The following is a 22,795-nucleotide window of genomic DNA, read 5'->3' as shown; positions in this document are numbered from 1 at the left end:
GAACTAACTAAAAAAGAACGAGGACAGAGGTGAAACTCATAAGAAATAAAAAAAGAAGGGGAACTGAAGAACCCTTCTCAGTCCCTTCTTCAGTTAAACAAAGAGAAAAATAATCAAGATACTGATGCTTCTAAAATGACTGAACTGACTATTCAGATAGCTGGTGGTGGCTTCATATCCATCAGAAAAATATGAGAGTGGTGTCAGTCTTTCATAAGTTTATTTCACAAAATGTCAGGCTATTCCTTTAAAAGCCTCTTTTATATAAAGGATTCTCCCGGAGGATTTCCCAAGATCATTAACACCCGACAAGTGTCAGAAGAGGCCATGTATCAAATCTGGTTTCATTTGACTCTGCAACAGAGCAACCATCACAAACATACCATAACGTCTTCTGTTGAACAATAAATCCAGTCGTGTCAGCTGGGTTTAATTTTTTGAACGCTTAACTATTACTCACATACAACAGGTCACAAGAGTCTGAAAGGAATATTAAGTATGTTCATTATTCAAGAGTAGCTGGGAGTCTGAGAGCGCCATGGCAATCACATTAGGCGATAAATACAGAGGGCAAGGAAGCCGTCTCCCAGTCCCTGTGGGACAGCCTCAAATTAACACTTAAGCTTTCTCCCAGATGTGCTGCCTTCTTCAAAAAGAATGCTGAGGCATACACGGAGATGATGAGCGTCATTCTTTAAATGTGAAATATGAGTAAAATAAATGTGCCAAAGATACTGTGAGCTTTCTTTTTTCCAGCTTTGTTGCTTTATTTTAACCATCTAGCATTGCTGGCAGTATGGCTGCAGGACAATGCCTGCTGTTCCACAATGCTCATCCAGCTGTGACTTTAAATAGAGCAAGAGATGGGGTATTATGCAGTCTATTAGTGACAAACTCATGACCAATTTAAAATCAGCAATTAATCTGACATGCATATCTTTGGGCTTTTAGAAGAAGGTGACCGAAGACCACTTGCAAGTCCACAGGGAGAACCTTTGATCTCAAGCTGGTTGGTTTGAACACAAAACCATCTTCAGTGAGGTAGAAGTGCTAACAGTACTTTCCCATTTGAACAGTCAGAATTTTCCTGAAGGAATATCCAACTAAAATGTCCATTGTAAGTGTGAAAATCAGAGGAACCTCACCGGCCCCGACCTAACAATCCAACTTGACCGACCTGCGCATAAAAACTAGTGACCTCTGCAGAGACAGCTCACATATTGCTGTCCAATGAACAGTGAACAGGTTGTTTTAGTGTTTGTGTACAACACAATGCACATTGCAGTGTTATCAACTTATTTTGCCAACATGTAATTGTAACGCTGACTTCTGAGGTATCTGGACACAGATATCAAAAATCTAAATGCCCAATTGCTTACAGATTTTCACTTTGTGTGTTTAGGATATTTCTTAAGGAATATCCGCCTGTAAAATCAGACAGTACCTTCTCAAATGTCTGCAACTGGAACTTGCATAATTCTGATTTTATGATTTACATAAAATTTTGGTTTGTTATAAAGCACAAGACAAGCACATTGGACCTTTATTTTGTTATATTGCGTTTAATGTTGTTGGTATGCCTTTATGTAGATAATGTAGCCCTTTTCCCTGTAATATTATTAGATTCATTATGTGTCAGGCGCCAAATGCTTATTCTAATGGCAGAGATGAGCATAATGCTTTAAAAGGCATTATCTATGTGGCTATATTGAGTCTGTTTAGCATTTTCCTTAGCAGAATATCTTCATGTCATGGCTAAATGTTCAAAACATTAGAATAGAAATTCAGCTTGGTTTTGTGATCTAGTCTTGCTAACAAGGAAGTATAATATCATAAAAATATAAATATATAAAATAAGCTGGAGCTGATATGTAAAGACTAAACATCTTTATTTATGAACTTATTTGATTATGAGTAATCAAATAAGTTCACAGAGTAGAATTCACAGCATATTAATATTTCTGCCTCTTCTGCTTCTGAAAAGATGTCCATTCCCTTCTGCTTTCATGCAATATTGTGGAAGCTGACATTTCTTTTGTTCTTAAAGGCCTTTCACTGTTACAGAGAAACCCTGATTTCTTCTTAATTGCTCAGTTGATCCTGCGGACATGTGGATCCAAAGCATCACCGTGGTCTTTGTTTTATTTAAGCTATTTCTGACTTATCAGAGCAAGGAGATCCTCTGAAGATTTGGGAGGAGTCTCTCCTTTCTCTAGAGCAGAAAAATAGAATTAATCCTGCCCCTCAGGAACACACAGAGTGTGTCTTTACAAATTAAGCCTCAACGCTTGAAGGAGGCTTGTCATCTGTTTTGCATGATATTGATTGCAGTTTCCTCTTAAAGACTGATATGAGATATGAAAATAGAGCAAGATTCTAAAACATACACATTTCAAAGCTTAATTGATACGGTAGAATCTTTTTATCGTAATATATTTTTAAAGTGATGAACTGAACATTTGTGTCTTCCTCCTAGACTTAAATTCCTTTATTTTGATTAAAAAAAAACTAGCACAATAACTAAGATGACATCTTCACTTCCTCAGTTCAGCTCCACTTTGCTCACACCCCACTGGCGATGATTCCTATGAGGTTCGAAGGACTAGTTGTACTCCCACTGTTCCCCAGACTGCTCACACATGCTGATGTTATTGGGGCAGACAGCAGCCTTTTCAGCACTGTCAAACAAAGAAAGGCTGCAGCTATGGCAGGGCTCCGAGGGCTTAGTTGTATGGACCATGGGAGGTGTCTGAGCAAGGACAGACGGACTGGAAAATAAAATGGACAAGATAAATTGAAAAGATAAAGACTAATTTTGCTCAAACAGCAGCTAAGATTTTTGTTGTTTGGTGATATTTTGACAATACTGAAGTCTTCTAAAAATGTCAGTTCTTCCCAATCCTCCTCATTTGATCTTCTTGTAACAACCTTCCAGTTCTTCTATTTAATTCACGCAAATCAAGCAATTTGCGAGGAGAAAATAAATCACTATGTACAGATGAGGTTTCCTGGCAGGGCGTTAAAAGAGAAAATGTGAAAGCTTTTAATAAATTGAAATGATTTGAAAGAGTCATTTAAGTAGTGATACAAAGAAAATATTGTGGATAATTCAACATAATTTACATATAGACACCTTTATAGTGTCAAAAGTAGTAATTGTTAATTGTTTTTGCAGTTTATTGTGCTTGACAGATTAGACTGAGGCTGTGCTTAATGATACAATATCAAGCAGCACACAAAATGAACCAGTGTTGTAGAGTGTAATTCCACCCCCACTCCACCCACTGGAGATACAAGACAACTTGATAAGCCGAGGTGTAAATGTATTCCAGCTTGGCAAGCGTAGAGACACAGTGCGTACGCTGATGTGACATTAATGACAGAAGCAGGACTGTCAAGTTGTACACGTTTGCACACACATTTCTGAGACCCTCAGGGGTTATTTTCTAACTACCAAGAGGATTTCTGCAGTATCAGGTACTGCAGGCTGGATGTCACGGGGGACTCCACAGAGGGTGCATCTCGTTTGATAGTGATGCTGACAGAATAAGCTCAACTGACAAATTGTCAATTTACTTCAGTGAGCTGGAACCTCATGTTTAAAATCAGGCTCTTTAAGAGCTTGTCAGGATTTGTACTTGGACCCTATTTTCTTGAGGTTAATGGAGATACATTTGTGCCAGGCAAAGAAAACACAAGAATGACGTCAATAAATAAATAAAGATGCCATAGAAATGTATGAAAATGACAAATTAAAGTGATAAAATAAGGAATATCTATGCAGATGGGAAATAAGACAAAAACTGCATTAATTTGTTATTTTGGAGTTGAGCATAAATCTAAAAAGCAACACAGGCTTTAAAAATACTCTTTTTACAGCTTTGGCCTCAGAGGTTCCCAGTTATAGGTGCTGCTCAACCTCACCGGCAAATACGATGAAGGATGTACATTCGGGACACTTGTGTTATGTGTGACGTTAACCACAAACTGCAGAAAAATTCAGTCCACGCGTCACTCCACAGTTTTGCAGAGCAAAGAGATATCAGAACAAAAGCTGGCCTCTGAACAAACTGAGATGGAGGTCCTGCAGGCTGGCTGTGGTAATGCCACATGAACACGTGAGGTATAGTTCAGAGATGAGAACACACATACAGCCGGGCTTGAATAGTGAAGAGGCTTCAGGTGTCTGGCTAATGGCAGCTTGTTGAAACTCTGGGGCTAGACACACTCACACATACAGAGAGTACAAGATAAGAGCCACAAGAAACACAAAGAAGGAGGGAATAGAAAAGGAAACATAAAGGATCCGTCTGAATAGTTTTTTTAAACTTAAGAAGGTTCCTAACTGAGTGAAATCACCTGAAAGTATTTGATTGGCAGCCGGGTTGAGAGCTGTTCAAATTCTCTGAATGATACAGAAAAGGGGATTCAGTGCTTCCTTTTGTTCTCCTTTAGGACAGGAAGCAATGGAGGATCCTTACGAGAGAAAGGAGAGAAATCTGTCCCACAATTCTTTGCAGCCACAACTTTCAAAGCAACCTGCTATTATTTTCATCCAGTCATGCTGACTACGATTTGTGTGGATGAATAAATGAACACGAGGACAGGAACATGAGTGTCAGTAGCCTGTTACAACGCTATCATTCACTATCATAAGACTGCATTAGGAGAAGTGTCAAAAGCACTTTTTGGAGAGTATTTATTGATCAGCAGTGATGCACATGTGGCCAGCCCATGGCAAGATTTGAGTTCCCTCAGGAAGTTACACTATAGTGATATAGTGAGCTGAGTGTTTTGCAGGGTTAAATTCTGCTGCTTCGCCTTTGGAGGGTGGTAGTCAAGGTCTCACTCATCCTTTGTGGTCCCCTCCTCCGTGTGCTGTATTTATCCAGATATCTCCTTCTCGTTTTTAGCATTTTGCTTAAGTTGCATGGACGTTTTGTTGTGCATTCGTGGGTTGAGGGCAGGGTGAGGACCTGACCCTGCAGATTTTTACTCCAATGGTTGTAGTTGCCAAGGTTTTGCAGAACTACATTTATTACTGAAGGGGGGAAAAGGAGAAGGTGTTAGATACTAACCTAGGCCTTGCCACGGGCTGACCACACACATATCCGCATTCTCATCGCAAAGCCGTCATCTTGAGGTCCCTGTGACTCTCCCCTGCCATTTCTCCTTAACCTCCTGATGTTTTCCAACTAGGTCAAGGAAAAGAGCTTTGGAAAGACTGATGGGAGGTCATTTTTTGACTGTTTGACCATGCCCCAGGAAAAAGGAAGAGAGCGCTACAGACTGTGACAAATGAGATTGAATTTTTCATACTTTCATCACTAACCACAAAATAGAAAAGCAGCATCTGACCAGTGCTGGAAGGAGACATTACTTGGTATTGAAGGCAAATGTTACTCAGCTCACTTAGGTTTTACTTTTATCAGTTTAGACACCAATCTGAGGATTCTTGTTTAGAACAAAAGAAAGTTAATGTTAGATATGTGGATGATGAGTAAGAATTATTGTACAGTTATTGTATAATTAATGCTTTCCAAGAGCATCTTTAGTTTTTTTTTTTTCAATTGGTAGATGTAGTGGAAGAAAATCTCAAAATGGCTTCATACAAACACTTACATGCCCAAGCCTTTTGTTTGTTTCATCTCCCTCCTCAGATACATGCTGTCATCCACTCAATGTAGCTTTCAAGCCCGCCATCCTTTGGGGAATCCTGCTGTTGAGACGCCTGCACGACTATCATAACTCATGTATCACTCCAGCTCGGTGTGATGACCTTTGGCTCAACCTGGAAAACATACTCTGCCTGAAAAATCTGAGGATTTATAGCCAAATGATTTCTCATGAGGTTTTGTTTATCACATGACACAGAGATGCAGTTCTACATTTGTCTCAAGTGGTCCTCCAAGTCTATCTTCTTCGATCACACTCTCTGAAATTAGGATGATAGTCATTGTTAAGAGTCTAATAACTAAGAAATCAGGAAGAATCAGGGGACAAAAACATGTGTAATCATGTGAAATTAAACACATGCTCGCAGGGCAAATCCACGAATAAGACAATGGGGTGACACATGGGCCCCTCCCTCACCTAATTGATACACAATGGAGAGTGTCGGCGTCACCGGTGGGGCGTAGAGTAAGCTGACAGACAGGCCATGTCAGGAGGCTGTCGTGGTGTCAGCTTGCTGGATGCTGTACAACATGTCTCCTCCTGAGACTGACAACCGCCCCCAATTAACCTCCGGCTCAAGTAAAGACAGAAACCACATACATGTACACCTGCTCTCTGAGTCTCTCTGACACACACGCACATATTTTTATACACACACACACACTCACACACATGGGTGTGTGACAGCTGTGGAGCTTCATACTCATTCAGACAGCACTAAATTGACCTTGTTTTCCAAATCCAGATCACAGTTCATTGTCAGCATGAGGAAGTGTTGGATGCTTGATGCATCTTTACTGCTGCAGGCAGTTGATGAAAAAAAATAACTAAAAACACTTCCCCACAAAGATTGTACCCCACCCCAAAAAGGCAGGGTAAAACACAAAGAGCAGCGGATCACCGATGTATTTTCAGCGCAGATTAGACACAGGCATGTGCAGGACGAAGCTTGCACAAAATGTCCCTCTGGGTCCCTCTAGTGTGGTGACAGAGTGATGCTAAGATCTTAGCTGTTGTGTGTGTGTGCGTGTGTACATTCCTCATGCAATTTGTTCATCCCAGAGAGGCCTTGTGGTTGACCTTCATAAAATTGACATTTACAAGTATCATTACAAGCAAAACGGCTGGATGGGTTAAGAGGATTTAAAACTTTTTTAACACACTTACTTGCTATTTCTTAGCATGACAATATAGTATTTTTTAAACAGTCATAGCCAAATACAGTATTTAGAATGAAATACAACATGGACGGAGTGTGACTGTGGCCAGTAGGTGGCAACCTTTTCACGTCTTGCAATTGGTGGTCCCTATTTACCCCATAACACACTGTTAACTAGAAATCCTGTATGAAATGCTATTTAATGCTAAAACAGGGCTGATCACAACAGTCAATAAAAAAGACAATAAGCTGTCACTGTAAAGTCAGTGCAGTGACTGATCACCCAAAAGTCTTCCTCCGGTAAAACAGTGATTCAGATGGACGGATAAGATGCACTGCATTCAAAAGGGAAAGAGATAGAACAGGTGTTTCCTGAGGTTAAAGTGTGGTGATACTTAATTAATACTCTAGTAAAAGTTCCAGTGCAAACACACTGCTCATACTTAATCAATCTCACATAAAATACATTAATAAACGCAACTGGTTTGGGCTTTTCCACAGAGAAAGATACGCAAGCAGCGTGTAGCTGTTGGATATGGTGGCAATTTGAACTTTATTTACAGTTGGAATGATTATTGGAAAAAACACAGTTCCGATATACAAAACTTACAGTTTTTGAGCTTTTTCGCTATTCTTCAAGTTGCAGTGATACATTTGATCATTGCAACACTAACTATTAAAATGACACGATTGCAGAGAAAAATCCCTTTTAGATGAAGCTGATATCAACTCACACATCTGGGATGTGACTGAGATCACACAGTGCTTTTAGTAAGACATCAAGCCGAAAAGATTAGAAAAATTAGTAGACACTGTCTTGTAATTCAGAGACTTGCCAGGTTACTGATTGTGTTTCAAAAACCACTACCGACTAAAGAAGTAGAAAAATAAAGATAAAGTAGAGAGGAAACTGTTTCCCTCTGAAATAGAGCCAATGCATAAAGTAATATAAAATGGAGCAACGAAACGTTGTTTTTTAAGTACAGTATTTGAATAAGTGTACAGGGTGAAATTAAAGGTAAGCTGATGTTATCTCCTTACATTGGATATAAAGTTAGTTGTGGTGTTGCAGACTTTTTAAGATACTCTTACACAACTACAACGTCCGTCATAAAGTGACTTTAAAGAGAATATTCCCGTCTGTTTAAACGTCTCATTCCAATTTACTTCTATTTACAGTAACCCACTTCTATTCACACTTCTTAAATTTCTCCTGAGTTTCTTGTGGATCGACAATGCAGTGTCTACACAAACCAGTTCATATCTTTATCAAATATTATTTAAGCCAGTTATGACGGGCTATAAATGGTAGGAAATTGGTTCTACAAAATCACCAAAGAGCCATTTCCGGTATTAGGCTCCGCCCCCTTTCGCCAGTAATTAATTTATTTTTACATGGCGTACAGTTTCCAGAGGGGCGCTTAACCGGTTTATTACCAAGCTGCACGACATTTGCCCAACAAGTAACCATCAATGTTTCATGAAACCACATAAGAACAAGGACACGGGTTCTTGTGTATTTTGGACTTTAAGCCAGCAGACAGTGAGTGCGGCGGGATGGAGAAACGACAGCAGATGAAAAACACTCTCCAACTGTTTATCGACTCTTTTAAAGGCGAGCTCCACAGTCTGAGTCGGGACATTTGGAGCCGACCCGAGCTCGCCGGTGACGAGACGAACGCGCACGACAGCTTGGTCCGCTACTTCTCGCAGCCGGGGCAGACATGGACGGTCCAAAGTCACTACAAGCTACCGACGGCATTCCGTGCCAGCTGGGGTCCTGTCGGTGGCGCGGACGCCGCGGAGGGCGAGCACGCGTTGAACGTGTGCTTCCTGTGCGAGTATGACGCGCTGCCGGACATCGGCCACGCGTGCGGCCACAACCTGATAGCAGAGGTGGGAGCTGCGGCTGCAGTGGGGCTGAGAGCGGCTTTAGAAAACCAGACCGAACTGCCTGTCCCAGTAAAGGTAACAGTCAATAAGTTAGAATATTACACTGCAAGTCCACCAAGCACAACAAAAAGTTTCAACTCGGAAAATCTTTATTGTGAAAAGTAAGATATTGTCACTAATATGACACGATGCCATATAAACTGTTTGCATGTCACATTGTTAAGTGTGCAGATGGTGCAGATGTCAACATGTAACTAAATGGTGGAACATTAGTCATGAAACTGTTTCCATATAGGACTGTAACCACGATGAAATTCTAAATAATTCAATGTTATTCGGTTCTGTGGTTGCCAACTGAATTATCCTTTTTCGGTTTATTTTACACCCCTGTGCTCTTTGAGTCAGCTGGACCAGAAAATCGCTGTATAAGTACAATTATTTGCCATTTAATTAAGCTGACTTTTTAAGAAAGGGTGTAAACTACAGCTAGGGCTGAGTTACATAGCACATAAGTTACTGAGAAGGAACCTCTGAGCTCCAGTAAGATTGCAAAAATGAAATTTATCCCACGTGTATTAGCTGATTGTTAAGTCACACTACTGATGCTTTTTATTTCAGATAACTGTTCTGGGAACGCCTGCAGAGGAGGCCATTGGAGGAAAGATTGACTTGATCCAGGCGGGGGCCTTTGCTGATGTCGATCTTGTCTTCATGGCTCATCCAGCTCAGCAGGATGCTTCATTCCTGCCCACTGTCACGATCGCTGAGTAAGCTCCTTTTTCACGGCTCATGTGAATTGAAGACTTTTCTACAGTATCTTCTCTCATTTCTCCCTCTGAGTGCATTAACCTTTAATTACTGCAGGCGGCCCTTAACCAAGCATGCTGATGTTACACAGGGTGTCTGTGAAGTATCACGGGCGGGCTTCTCACGCCTCTGCTTACCCATGGGAGGGAGTGAATGCTCTGGATGCAGCTGTGTTGGCCTATAACAACCTCTCTGCGCTCAGACAGCAGCTCAGACCAGAGTGGAGAGTTCACGGTGAGGAACAGAGAGAGGCTGCAACAGTCTTCAAAGTTTAGTCTCAGCCTCACAAGAGAAAGCTGACAGAAGAGTCTCCCCATAAGGCCCGTCAGCTTTCAAGCCAACATAAAAAGTTTATGTTCTGTGCGCAGAAACGTTTATATTTGAGCATCCAACTATTACTCTGCGACAACCACACGGCATTTATCTACCAAAGAAGATAGTCAGAGTAGTTAATGTATTCTTCATGCAGCTTATTAAGTTGGGAGGGTGAATAAATGAATGTTCGATGAACCAAATTTTGTGGCAATCAAACTTGATTTAGATTTCTCTTCAAACTTCAAAGCACAAATCAGAGCATTTACAGGTTGAGTTTTTTTCCTTCAACACAGGCATAATTAAACACGGAGGAGTGAAGCCCAACATTATCCCTGCCTACTCTGAGTTAGAGTTTTATTTGCGCACCCCACTGCTCAAGGATCTTTGTGACCTGAAGGCCAAAGCTGAGGCTTGCTTCAGGGCTGCTGCTCTGGCCTCTGGTTGCCGGGTGAGTTGCTGTCTTCCATTCACTCTATGTAACAGACACATTATATTCCTGATGTAGGAAGAGAAATACGATGTCAGAGTCTGAACTCTCCTGTCATATAGCACTGACTTTTTCTAACTTATTCCTGAAAGTACCCTCTGGGTGCTCCACTGCTGTTCATAATTCTCTGCTGCCTTTTGGCTGTTTTTGACCTTGTCCTGCAGAGGATCCAGAAAAAGTTTAGCTTACATTACAAAACTGAAATTCTGCTTTTGCACTGTATAGTACTGCTGGACTTTGGCTGGCTTAAAGTACCTGATAATTCACTTTTCGTTCCGCTATGGACAGCACCCCTTAAGTTTGGTTAGAGCTGCGGATTGTCACATTGATGCCATGTGAAATGTCCTTGACAGGAAATGGTACACAGAACTTCTCTGTGTGTGTTGGCCCTATCGGCTGCAGAGATGTTACTAAACTAATCCACGTCCACATGATAGAAAATCAAACATTGAGTTGAGATGCAGCATGAAATTGGGAAATAACTGACCAAAATAGAATTTTACTTTGATGAATGTTTTCTAAATGCAGGTATTCCTGTGTTTCCTGTAGGTGGAGATAATCTACCCAACCCATACCTACTATAACATTCTGCCTAATGCCACACTCGCAAACCTGTATGAGAACAATGGAAAAGCTCTGGGGATTGAGTTTCCAGAGCAGCCAGCCAGTTTTTCTGGTAGGTAAAAAGGAGATTTGTATAAGAGCAAATGTTGTCAATTCAGTCCACAACAACAGAGGCAAACAAAATTGTCTATGTTGTTATGCATGCTACAACACTGCATTGTTTTCAGGGACTGTAATTATCTGGCAGGTTCTACAGACTTTGGCAATGTGTCATTCATGGTGCCTGGTATCCATCCTTTCTTCTGCATTGGCACTAGCGCATTGAACCACACAGAGGAATACACCAAAGCAGCAGGTCTGGCTTCGCGTTTCTTCTGAACGCCATTTTTTTTCTTGTGACGAAACTGACCTGAATGATAATCAGATGGTTTCTGCCATCATCTCTCTCCATGTCACGAGGTGTGTTAAGTTTCTATTTGTTCAATGTTTTGTTTTTCTCCACTGCTCTCCGTGCTGTGCCAGGAGCTGAAAAGGCCCAGTTGTACACCCTGAGGACAGCTAAGGCTCTGGCTATGACAGCTGTGGATGTAGTGTGTTGCCCCGATCTGCTGAGGCAAGTGAGAGAGGACTTCAGGCTGGCCAAACTGACACAGGAGACGGCAGATGAATTCGAAGGCTGCAATACAGCTCCAAGAGATCCATAAATACACTGACCTTAGAGCTGTTCAAAGGGTGGATTTGGTTGAGGAGTTCATGTTAGCAAATGGCTGTACCAAAAGTTGTACCAACAGCATTACTATAACTTGTGTTTAAAGCTTATACTTATGAGGCTTTATAAATGGGGGTGCTCTTTTTTTTTTTATTCCATTGACATGATTTATGCTGCCGTAATCAGTCAATCTGTAATAAAAACATATCAAAGGATAATGTGGAAAATGTAAAAAAGCGTAGGACATAGAACTAAACCAAGAGATGAAGCTATGAGGTGGCAAATTAAAGCTATTGTTTAATTATCCAGACACTTTACTGCTCTGACTCACTCTTACTACTCTCATAGTATCATTTTCAGACTCAGATATTTCCCTCCGGAGTTCTTGGATAGCAAAAAGAAAACAAAGGTAAAAGAGAGTGCATAGTGGAATTACTTTCACCGTGTGATTTGAACCATGACTCCAAATTAATGCTGATGTAGCTCAGCAACAGGATTCGAGTAATTTTGTTCTATACTTGAGGACTTTTTGTTCTTGTGTGCTCCCCACTTTGTTTTTCCACGAGTATGTTACTCATTTAGATGATGTGGATGCTTTTCGCAGCTAAATGGGTCAATTCAGTACCTTAACGTCCCAAGTGTGGTGACAGTTGTGGCAGAATATCAGACCACGGGCATCTTTTTGATGCTTTATCTTTTGATGAAGTGATGCCTTTGTTCATGTTTTTTCTTGGTTCGAAGATGGTGCAGATTTTAAATGGACACCCTGTCCTTTGGGAGGTTGCCGGGATCAAAACAGGCTTAAAAGAACAGAAACTTCTTCAGCATTATTCATGCTTTTGCCTCTGAGAAATCGCAGAAACATATATTTTCAAAAGAAGGGCTTAGATCTCTCTCCTTTTACTTATGTGCGAGCATAAGTATTGCAGAAAAAAACTTTTTTGTATGATTTGTTGTGAAAGCTCATCAGTAATCAGACCAGTGTCAGAAAGAGAAGAGCCTGGAGCAATCCTTGCTAGAAATCCAGTGTCTAATGACAGTAAGAGCCTATCCTCCAAGATAAATATGTCATGGGAAGAAGCAGGAATAGATAACCCAAAATAAAGTAAAGACAAAAACAGTTATTTCTAACAGGTGATGTCAAATGGTGATTGTAATACTGAGTGGTTACAACCCAAGCAGTGTCAAAGAAAGGCTGTATTAGAGAGGAAGTGATCGGCAAAGGATCAGCTAACCAACTGTAAGAAAATGTTATAAAAGCACTGCTCTTCAAAGGAAGATTGGAAGGGATTTGCATATTTCTCCCTTTCCAGTATATTTAATGTTTCAAGTAATCTAAAAGAATTTCAGCTCGTAAAGGGCAGTGGGGCAAGCCTGAGCTGGACACACGTGATCTTTCATCCCTCAGACAGCACTGCATCAAAAATCATCATTCATCAATAGCTGATATAGCCACATGGGAAATGGATTAGTCTGGGAAACCACTACTAATCCCACTTCACTGGGCTCAGAGTCATCACATTGTCTGATAGTGGAAACGTGTATTGCGGTCAGACCATTCAGCATTCAAGATCCCTTATTGGAAGAATTGGACACCCCGTGCTTCCAACCAAAGATGAAAAGAACCATCCATACTGTTGTCAGCAATATGTCGAAAAGCCATGGTCCGCGATTGCATCTGTATCACTGCCCTCAGCAAAGCTCATTTCCATTTCTATGAATGCAGAAAAGTTCACTGAGATTTCAGAGCAACATGTGCTGCCTTCAAGAGATCATTTCCAGGGACATCTATGCATTCTCCAACAAGAGAATGGAAAGCCAAATTCTATATAAATTACAAAGGAATGCCTGTGGAAGAAGTTATGGGTGATGTTACAGGTACAGGAGTGACCTTCGAGAAGTGCTGACCTGTCCTCAGGTGACAATATGTGGACAATTCTGAAACATAAGCTGCAACATCAAAAGGATTTTTAAACTGTTTTACCACAAATGGGGATCCATGAATGTGCTAATCTGACCCTTTCCACAACTCCAAACACTGTCTCATGACACTGGGTGTCTAGTTATAATATTAGGGTAAAACAGCTGTGTAACTTTGAGCCAGAGGGCAATTCTTGCAAAGAGGAAGAGCTAATTAGATGAGGTCACATGCAAGTGTAGTCATCAGAATGGTAATATATATTCACTTTCTAATGCTTTCAATGACAGCAGAAACATAACAGTACTGGACAAGCCCTCTACACAGAACATACAGGGCTGTCTAACATCACCTTTCAGAGACCGTAGGTGGTGCTCTGCAGATTCACAGCAGAGATCCCAGGCCGTAGCATTGAAGGCTAATTTTGCTCATACATTTTTGTTTGTGTCAAAGTGATTTTAATTGATGCTGGCAAAAAAAAAGAAGAAAAAAACCAACAACTTTCAGCCGTGCATCTCAAAGCTTTTACATTTGCTTGTATTACATGCAAGACACTTAAAATATACAGTTCTGGGGCTGTGATGTACAGTAACGAAGCTCAGCTTAAATAACTTTCACATTTTCAGATAACACAACATTTATAAAACATTTTCTCCAGGTAGAACATTTCTAATTAGTTTCGACCAATAGCTGTGTTTGGTCAGTAGACCATGAAAAATATTTTTTTTGACGTGTCTCACAAACCTAAGAAAAAGTTGTTTTTTTTTGTTTTAAGATAAAAAAAGATGATAAAACTAGCAACTAACAGGTCACAGTGAACCTTGAAGCCTCACAAACAACAAACAAAGGGGACGAGCTTCAGTTGAATAGAAAATTAAAGAAAGATATTAAAAAGTGAATTTGATAGTCAATGTTTGGGATTCTCAAAACATATATTTTTACATTTGTAATTGAATTAGTATTTTTCCACTCTGCACAAATGCAACGCAGAAGCTTGGGCAAAGTCCACAAGAAAATGTAACAAACTGAATCATACTAACATGCTGCAATAAAACCTGGGACCTAAAAAGAAAGAATCATCTTAAATCAGTTCTTCAATGGATTTCCTTTTCCAAACTTTGGAAATTATGTTCACTTCCTTTCTTGCAGAGTAAAAGTGTCGGCACTCATACAGACTGTATATAAAATATAGACGCAGCCGCTTGCTCTGAAATGTGATAGGTCAAGGTCAAAGTGTATTCTTTCTAATGACCAGGGGAGGACAACTCTTGGTAATGAATAAAGAGGTCTATATGAAAGCTACCCTAATTGCAACTAGATTTATTATCATAGCATTATCATATGTTTTCTAATAGGTTAATGGTCTCAATTGTTAGTTTCAAGACTACTTGAACACAATATTATGTTTATTAGGTGAAAAAGGATGGTCCCATTTGCAATAAATTATAAAGCAGAGCATGCGATTGGTTATATCAGCCTGGTGATTGACATGCTACTGGTAGTTATGGGCACCTTGTCTCCAAGTGGACATTTGTGCCTAATGCAATTAACCTCCATCCAGGGTTTTTTATTTTTATCAAGGGTGGCCTAGAGGGAAACCAAGTTAGCAACATTTGAAATGCTAAATTTTAAACTTTGAGCAATGATGGTCCACAAAAAAAATTTCGGACAACATTGTGGATGCGTTCGTCTTTTACATACAGTCTACGGTCTGTAAAATAAAAATGAAGTTCCAGCCCGGAGACAGTTAACCTAAGCACAGATCAGAAACAGAGGGACACTGGCAATCAGGCTCTATCCTACAGAAACAAAACCCCACCAGTTTGAAAGCTCGCCACTTAACACTTTAAAGCTTGTTTGTTGAATGCATACAAAAATCAAGGTGTAAAAATCTAAATTGCTGTGCTGTTGGGGGTGATATGCCAAACTATTTCTGTTATATGAGCAGCTGCTAAGAAATCAGCATTAAGTTCAGAAAGTTATCGACACCAGCCAAGAAACAGTCCAGCATGTACCTCCTGTAAAACTGAGTTTTGTTGGTTTTTGTAAAGAGGAACTCAAAAGATAATACATGTTAATAATAAGGTAACTATAATGGTACATAGATTTTCCTAAACCTTGGATGCAGCGAAGCATGCCCTTGATGACGGTATTCATGCTAAAGTCAATTGTGCTGTATGGGTGGCATCGATTTTTCTCCGACAGAGAGTAAATAAACCCTTTTCACAAAGTGTAAAACTATTCTTCTGAAGAATTTCAGTTTTTCATTGATTGTCATATACAGACCATTAGCAGAGCGGATCAGTCCATGCACTGGCCATACCAGTAAATGTCTCTGTTTTCAGCTGAAAATCTGGTCCGTGCATGGACTGAAATGTAGCGGTAAACTCCACAAGTCCATGTCTCTGCATCTCTGTGTGCAAGAGCAAGTCTTCAGGCGAGAACACACGTTTCCACCAACATTAGAGTTACGACGTGAAATTAAACAAAAGCAGCAATGATTATTCTGTTTCCCAGTAGCGCATTTTTTTAACTCATCGGTTTTAAGTAGCTGGGTCAAGAAGGCAATGGTCATCATCTGTTAATGATCCCCATGCATAATGAGCAGTTCCTGTCCAAAAAGCACAAAGTTCTCTTTCCAGCTGGACTCTTGCCGTCCTATCACAGACAGCTCTCAGATAGTTCAATGCATCCCTGCTTATGAGTATATGGACCAGTAGATGATGTTAAAGAGGATGTACGCTCCTGGAAAGACCACCCTTGAGTATTTGTCTATAGCGTGGGTGTCTATCCAGATGTTAACGTAACCTCTGGATGGCTTCACCTGGCTTGTGATCTGTGGGTCATTCAGAGCTACCTGGGCCAGAATTCGTTCTTGGCGTCCGCCGTTCTCTGGCATCCCATAATTCCCTGTGGTGCTGACATCCATGGACCCATAGCCAGTGATCTGCGGGTCGATCATCATGTCGTCAGGGTTCCCAATGCCACATGTACACGGCAGCTGAGCAAAGACACAGTAAGAAGAGGAAAAGAAATAAGTCTGATGCTTTCTGTGAGATCACGGAAACCACGTAAAACTGGAGGAATTCATTAGTTTCTTAAGTGTTAATCTTTTCTGAGCACACTTAGAGCCTTTAAATTAGTTTGGTATGAAACATTTATGGAAAAGGATGTTTGTGCTGAAAATGTTCCTCAGGGTATGTGTGGGCAATTTGGCTCCATATGCCACAGCAGTTGGCAGATGAAGAATAGCAATACTGCAGTCCCAGAAATAATTTGCCACAGCCCTGACAGCGGCTTGAAGTGAGTCAATTTAGAAAATATTTATCTGTTTATTGGCTACATACATAAATTATTAATTCACGTTTCTGCCAGTTTAGAAATAGTTTGATGTGTAAAATGTTCTAATAGAAAATCAGGTCAGCATCAGCCAAGTTGACTTAACTGCTGATGCTTTTCTTTAACTCACTTGAAATGTCATATTTATTGCTTTTAGAGCAAAGTCTACATGATTTGCGATGTACCATGTTATGGGGGCTTAAATCAGCAAAAGAGATGGTTTAATTCTTACTGGATGTGAAAAACTCTGGCTATCAATTCAATAACAATGTTGAGGAATATACCGCATAAGCACTTATATATTAGACTCACAGATTTAAAATGTCTATTTGGGAAATGAATTCCCAACAGAATGCAGCTAAAGCCTGAACTCTATGACATCTACAGGGAGTTGCTTTTTCAGGGTTTAACTGAAAGTAAAATTCAAGACTGGAATAAAACAGCAAATACGACAGTTTTATAACAGATATGGAACAATATATGTATATGAATATATATTTTTTCATTTTTACTTGAGGTAAATTTAACATTTTGGCCAATGAGGAACTCCAATAGTGGAATATGCTACACTACTGTATGAAGTTAATAAACTGGTCTTTTTTAAACAAACAAAAAAAGTGTTCATGTGAATCATAAGAAAGAAAAATTCTGAAGATCAGCTTCTTTTTAACTGCAGGTAAAGAGATAAAATAGAAAAAAAAACATGTTAAATGAGCACTTACTCTCTCCCTCAGCTTCCTCTCTTTCCTCTCCTGCACAGTTGAAAGGTAGTTCACTGCTGCATACTCTATCACCGACAGGAAGACAAAAACGAAACTGACCCAGAGATAAATGTCCACTGCCTTAATGTAGGAGACTCGAGGCATGGAGGCGTTGACCCCGGTGATGATAGTGGACATGGTCAGCACTGTGGTGATGCCTGAAGGGGAGAAAACAAACAGTGTAGTCACAGCAGTGCTGTTATGTACTAGATCACGGGCCTGGGAGGCTTAACCAAATGCAGAATATCTCAGAGAGACAAGACATGAGGTGCTGAATAAATATTTCTGTTATAGTGTAGCATTAAAGTCACTATGAAACAGATTCGATGTTCCAGTGTTTTGGATTTTTTTTGTCATTTGTCATTTCATATATATTTCATGTATTATTTCAAGACCGCCTCCCTGCGATGCTCAGTCATGTTACTGGCCTGGACTGTCCAAACTCTCCTGCTTCATAGTTTTACTAATGATAATTAACAATGCCAGGTTTTCTAAACATACCATCTCTGCCATATGAATGAGAGAAAACTGTTAAAAAAGTTCTCTATGTTGCTCTATGTCTGATTATATATCAATATTTCAACTGGTCCCAACCACCGTTTTGTTTAACACAATGCAACGTGTTCGTTAGCTTGATAGAAATGATTACAAGACGACATTATGAGGAAACTGCAATGGTAGAAGGACTTCAAAGAGTTTTATATGGTGGTACAAGTTTCTCTTCTGACAAATAGCAGTGATGGTGGAGACGGTGTCCTAAGGACAAGTAAATATCCCCAAATTGATAGCAACTACGCGTTACTGTAGTGTACACATGACTTATTAAATGCTTTAATGGATTGTGAGGATGGAAGATGGGGTGGTTCTGTATACAGTAATATGAAGAAGAGCCTGGTGCTGAAAAGATCATGAACAGCATCTGATATAATCTTTTCTGGGAGCTCTTTGGCGTGCACAGAGTTCCCCGCTGTCCTGTGTTTTTATTTCTCTTGCAAAATTAGCTCAATGTTGTGCTTCCTTGCTTTGCAGAGGTCGTTCTGCGGAAGAGGAGCTTTGCCTACCGAGTGGTACCCTGGCAGGGACGGCCCTGCGGTCAATCCAGAAGGACACCCAGGACAGCATGACCATGAGAGTAGCAGGAAAGTAAGTCTGCAGCAGGAAGAAGAAGATGTGCCGCCGCAGGGTGAAGTGAATGTACAAACGATTGTACCAGCCTAGGAAAAGGAAACATCACCGTTACAAACACGTTGTCATATGTTGGCTGCTGACGAGCCGTATCAACACTTGAAGAAGGGTGTCCTTGCTACTCTGGCAGGGAAAGATAGGACACTAAATCCTTTTTATGCTTCAGGTTTCTGGAAAGTGGGATATGGTTATGAGAAGCCGTGCTTTCACAGTGGTTTTACAGCAGTATAACAGTGGTTGGCAAGAGTTTGACTCATTTCATTTTTGCATCAAGGCTTAAATGTTAGTAAATGATACTTGGTGTGACATTCAAGGGACAATGATTTCATGAACAAAAAAAAAAAATCCTCTTTTTAGAAAAAGCATACAAAGTGAAAAGAGATTTATTGAAGTTTTCAATTCAGTTGTGAATTTGTTTTGGTCCGACACTCCACTGCGTTGCTGTACCTGTGCTGCTATAAAAAGCCAGCTTTGTGGTGGTGTGAAATTTCTGGATGAGGAACTGGGACAGAGATATTCTTTCGTCCGTGTTCAGGGATTCGTTGCCTTTCTTCCAGTACAGCATCAGGTCGTCGTCTGTGTAGGCATCTGTTGGGGAAATGTGTAAAATCAAGTTAATCTGTAACAAACCAAATCAGAACAGATTTTACGTAAACAGGTCTTCATGGTCATGTAAAACAACATGTGTGACAAAGAAGATGAAATATTAACAAGACTCTAACTCCCACTAGTTGTCCCCTCGAGGCTGTTATGTTAAATAGTGTTCTTCACTATTTGGATCTGTTACATCCTATATAGTCTGTGTGTTCTCCTCACCAGTTTATATTGGTCTCTGCATTGCATCTAACTGTGAATTCTGTGAATTTGCCAAGTATTTTCTCTTTTTTAAATTTTTAAAAAAAAAAGCTCATTTCAAGCAGCACTGTTCAAGTGTTACTTTGGGTCCAGTGTTACTCTAGGTACTGGGTGCATTTATAGATGAGCAATCCCTATTCATACAGGAATAAAAACAATTTAAAAAGGGTCTGTTGGATATATGTGTCCTTGTTTGATAACTTCACTCACAGCTCTCTATCTCCAGTGAGCAGGTTTGGGTGTCCAGGGGGAAGCGGCTGAGGTCCATGTTGCACATGGCAGTAACTGTGACTCTGCAGGGAAAATCATCAAAATAGATTTAACACAAGTGATTTAACACAGGGGGAAAAAAGACAAGAGAAAGTAAAGATCACACGCTTCAGTCTAAAAGAAATGTAACAACTCAAGTTGTGTGTTTAGTACTTGACTGACAAGGCGTGCAGCTTCAGTAATGCTATGACATTAAATTGAAATTCTCCTTGCAGGATTATCAAATTGTTTAGCTGGAGCTGCTGGCCTGCCAGTTCGGCTTATTAACATTCCTTCTTAGGTAATTGCTATTTCATTTTTCATTTTGCATTACAATAAAAAAAAACAACCTTTGACTGCTTTATGGATTCATAAACTACTTGTATTGAGTCTCCAAGAGTTCATATTTGGCTATGTTTGGTGAGAACAGACATTGTATTTACCTGAGGCTGTAGAGCACGTTGCCATCAGGATAAACCCGCAGCATGACGTTGTCAGTGGTCGTGTCATGGATGAAAGAGCGCTTTGAGTGGACAAAGAACATGTCAGGAACCCAAATTTTCTTCACCAGGCGACTGTCAAAGGTCATGCTCTGGTTGTTGGTGCTTGGAAACGCCAGCCGCTCATCCTTCCAGTAGTGACGCAGGTAGAGTGTCATGGTGAAGTCCTACAGGACATAAACAAGACAGCTGCAAGTGTCCACTGTGGCTCTGAAATAGTTCTTGTGTTTTGTCATATTTAGCTGCATTTTGTCAGTAATATCATTTCATTATCATTGAATTGCAGCTGCAGCTGCAGTTGGTACTTTTGTAGGTGGATGCAGTGGAAAAAAAGAAAATGAATTACAGAATGACATGTTTTTTTTCTTTTTGGTGATGTTGGATCACCTCAGATTTGGTGAGTGCCCATCCTGCCAGCATTTATCTATGTAACTGTGTATATCACAATTAAGCAGAACAGCAGGATTCAAATAGTGTCAAAAATGCATCAGTTTTTTTGATATATATATTGTGAACGCTGCTTAGTGGACGAGGAAGCGAATGAGTGAACGATCCAAACAAAATTGAAATTTTCTTTTGATCTTACGACAAAAGACTTGAAAAGAATTGAAATTATGATTCTGCTCCAAAAGTTGGCAACGACGATTTCTGTTCACTTCATTCATGAAGCATCAGCCTCACACAACTATTGCGGTCTATATCCATCACACATGTATTTTGTGCCCCGCTACAGATGGAGAACTAGAACGTGCAGCAAACAACTGACATTCATTCACAACAACTGGTTGTTCATGTTGCTCCTGTTGAAGATAGCAGAAGTTTGTTTTCTAAGCTGAAGGGGTTGCAGGTGAGGAGGGGAAGGAGTTAGCCCTCTCTTGGTGGAAGTCTTTAACTGTGGAAGATTTAGTCAGTGAAGAAAAAACCTTTTTTTCCACTCCAATAGAGATGTTTCATGCACAAACATGCACGTGCGGTAGGGGCAGCTTTCAAACAGAGGCGTATGAAAAGGAAATATGTGGCAAGGGGGACAAAATTTGCTCTTATAGTGTAAGACCATTTTTACACTATGAAATTACATATATATACATCTATATATATATATAGACATAAGACATATTTATGAAAAGATGTTCAATGCATCCCAAACAAGATGTTTGCTGCTGTATCAGGGTTTAAAACACTGTATATTGAACTTTTGAAATGGTAAAATACTTCAAATAGATCAAATAGTTAGTTATTGTCCTCCACAACAGTGCTATCTGTACAGGACTAAAACTAACTGCTCTGCCATAATTACCATATCCACTTCAGAGATGGTGTCAAGACTTTCAACCTGAACATCTACTCCGACGGGAATTGGAGGACCTGAAATTAAAAAAATAAATGTTAGCAAATGTTATTATTTTTCAGCATAGTAACAGCTTTTCTACATTTCTACATGCGAGAATACAAAATCATTACGGACACGATTTGATCCATATTTGTTATATAAACATGGTTTCAGAAGAGGGAAAAAAATAAATCGCACAAATATAGAGCAACTGCCGGTGCAATGACACTGACAGTCTGGCTTGGATTCTTCTTTTGACCTATTTCATCCCCTCTACTCTGCATCATCATCCTCCAACAGTGCACAAATACAATCAGGTCATAATAATGGATCAAAGTTGATGCAGCGGCGGATGAAATCCAGCTCACTTTTCTACATCATGGTTGAAATCGGATGCTGCGAAGGGATTCTGCAAAGGGTCACTTTGTACGTTTTCAGCAGCAGATTGTTGTGTGATTAAAAGTGGTCTGATAAAAACAGCACATTCCTGCAAAGTGAAAGCCCTCCCAGCTGATTTGTTTCTGCAAAAACAGAGCTGCTGTGTTTCTGATTAATCACCTCAAAATGGCAAACAAAACAGCTGAAAAAATATGCCTGACATATACTATCACTCGCTTTGGAAACAAAAGCTTGTGTGCATTTATCTGTACATAATCCCAAAGTCCAAAAAGCTGACATTAAATCTGTCTAATGTACAGAACAGTACTCAGTGCTAAGCACTGAGCTGCAATCGAAAACAGCACAGCTTGTCCGGTCAGTGTCACTGAGGTCTTCGAGAGCTTAGTGTTTGCAGGACTGTTTGCTTCATACCAAAGGTCTCTGCACAGAACTTATCCAGCTGCACTTGTTGGCTGAAGATGCAGCTGTTCCAAGCTTTCAATTTATACCAGACAAAACAAACTTTAATCTAAAAGCCTTAATCAGCGTTTCTAACCTCCAAATGCTGGCCTCATGGTGAAATCATGGTCGTCTATCCTCAAAAGCTGCTCAGACTTTGTCATTGGAGATTTCGTAAGGTCTGGGCTTCGTTTATAGATTGGGCTGCAAA

The 22,795-nt window shown here is 40.1% G+C and overlaps 2 protein-coding genes across 2 annotated transcripts; one reads left to right on the top strand and one right to left on the bottom strand.

Moving 5' to 3' along the window:
* Positions 1-8,241: 8,241 nt before the first annotated feature.
* Positions 8,242-11,943, top strand: LOC140270057 (peptidase M20 domain-containing protein 2-like). Its single transcript, XM_072365129.1, has 7 exons — positions 8,242-8,803; positions 9,347-9,495; positions 9,627-9,769; positions 10,144-10,298; positions 10,887-11,013; positions 11,149-11,256; positions 11,424-11,943. Exons 1-7 carry the CDS (start codon positions 8,393-8,395, stop codon positions 11,603-11,605), a joined length of 1,275 nt encoding a protein of 424 aa, XP_072221230.1. The 5' UTR covers positions 8,242-8,392; the 3' UTR covers positions 11,606-11,943.
* A 2,086-nt stretch (positions 11,944-14,029) lies between these two features.
* LOC140270760 (gamma-aminobutyric acid receptor subunit rho-1-like) lies at positions 14,030-22,788 on the bottom strand. The gene is made up of 8 exons (XM_072365961.1): positions 22,682-22,788; positions 21,715-21,782; positions 20,361-20,584; positions 19,879-19,961; positions 19,261-19,401; positions 18,690-18,842; positions 17,590-17,786; positions 14,030-16,529 (listed from the first exon to the last, which is right to left on the bottom strand). Exons 1-8 carry the CDS (start codon positions 22,746-22,748, stop codon positions 16,227-16,229), a joined length of 1,236 nt encoding a protein of 411 aa, XP_072222062.1. The 5' UTR covers positions 22,749-22,788; the 3' UTR covers positions 14,030-16,226.
* Between the last annotated feature and the right edge of the window lie 7 nt (positions 22,789-22,795).

This window comes from Leuresthes tenuis, unplaced genomic scaffold (assembly GCF_036924035.1).
Source record: "Leuresthes tenuis unplaced genomic scaffold, fLeuTen1.0.hap1 SCAF_15, whole genome shotgun sequence".
NCBI lineage: Eukaryota > Metazoa > Chordata > Actinopteri > Atheriniformes > Atherinopsidae > Leuresthes > Leuresthes tenuis.
Note: the sequence above shows the minus strand (reverse complement) of the source record. Positions and strands in the feature narration are given on the sequence as shown.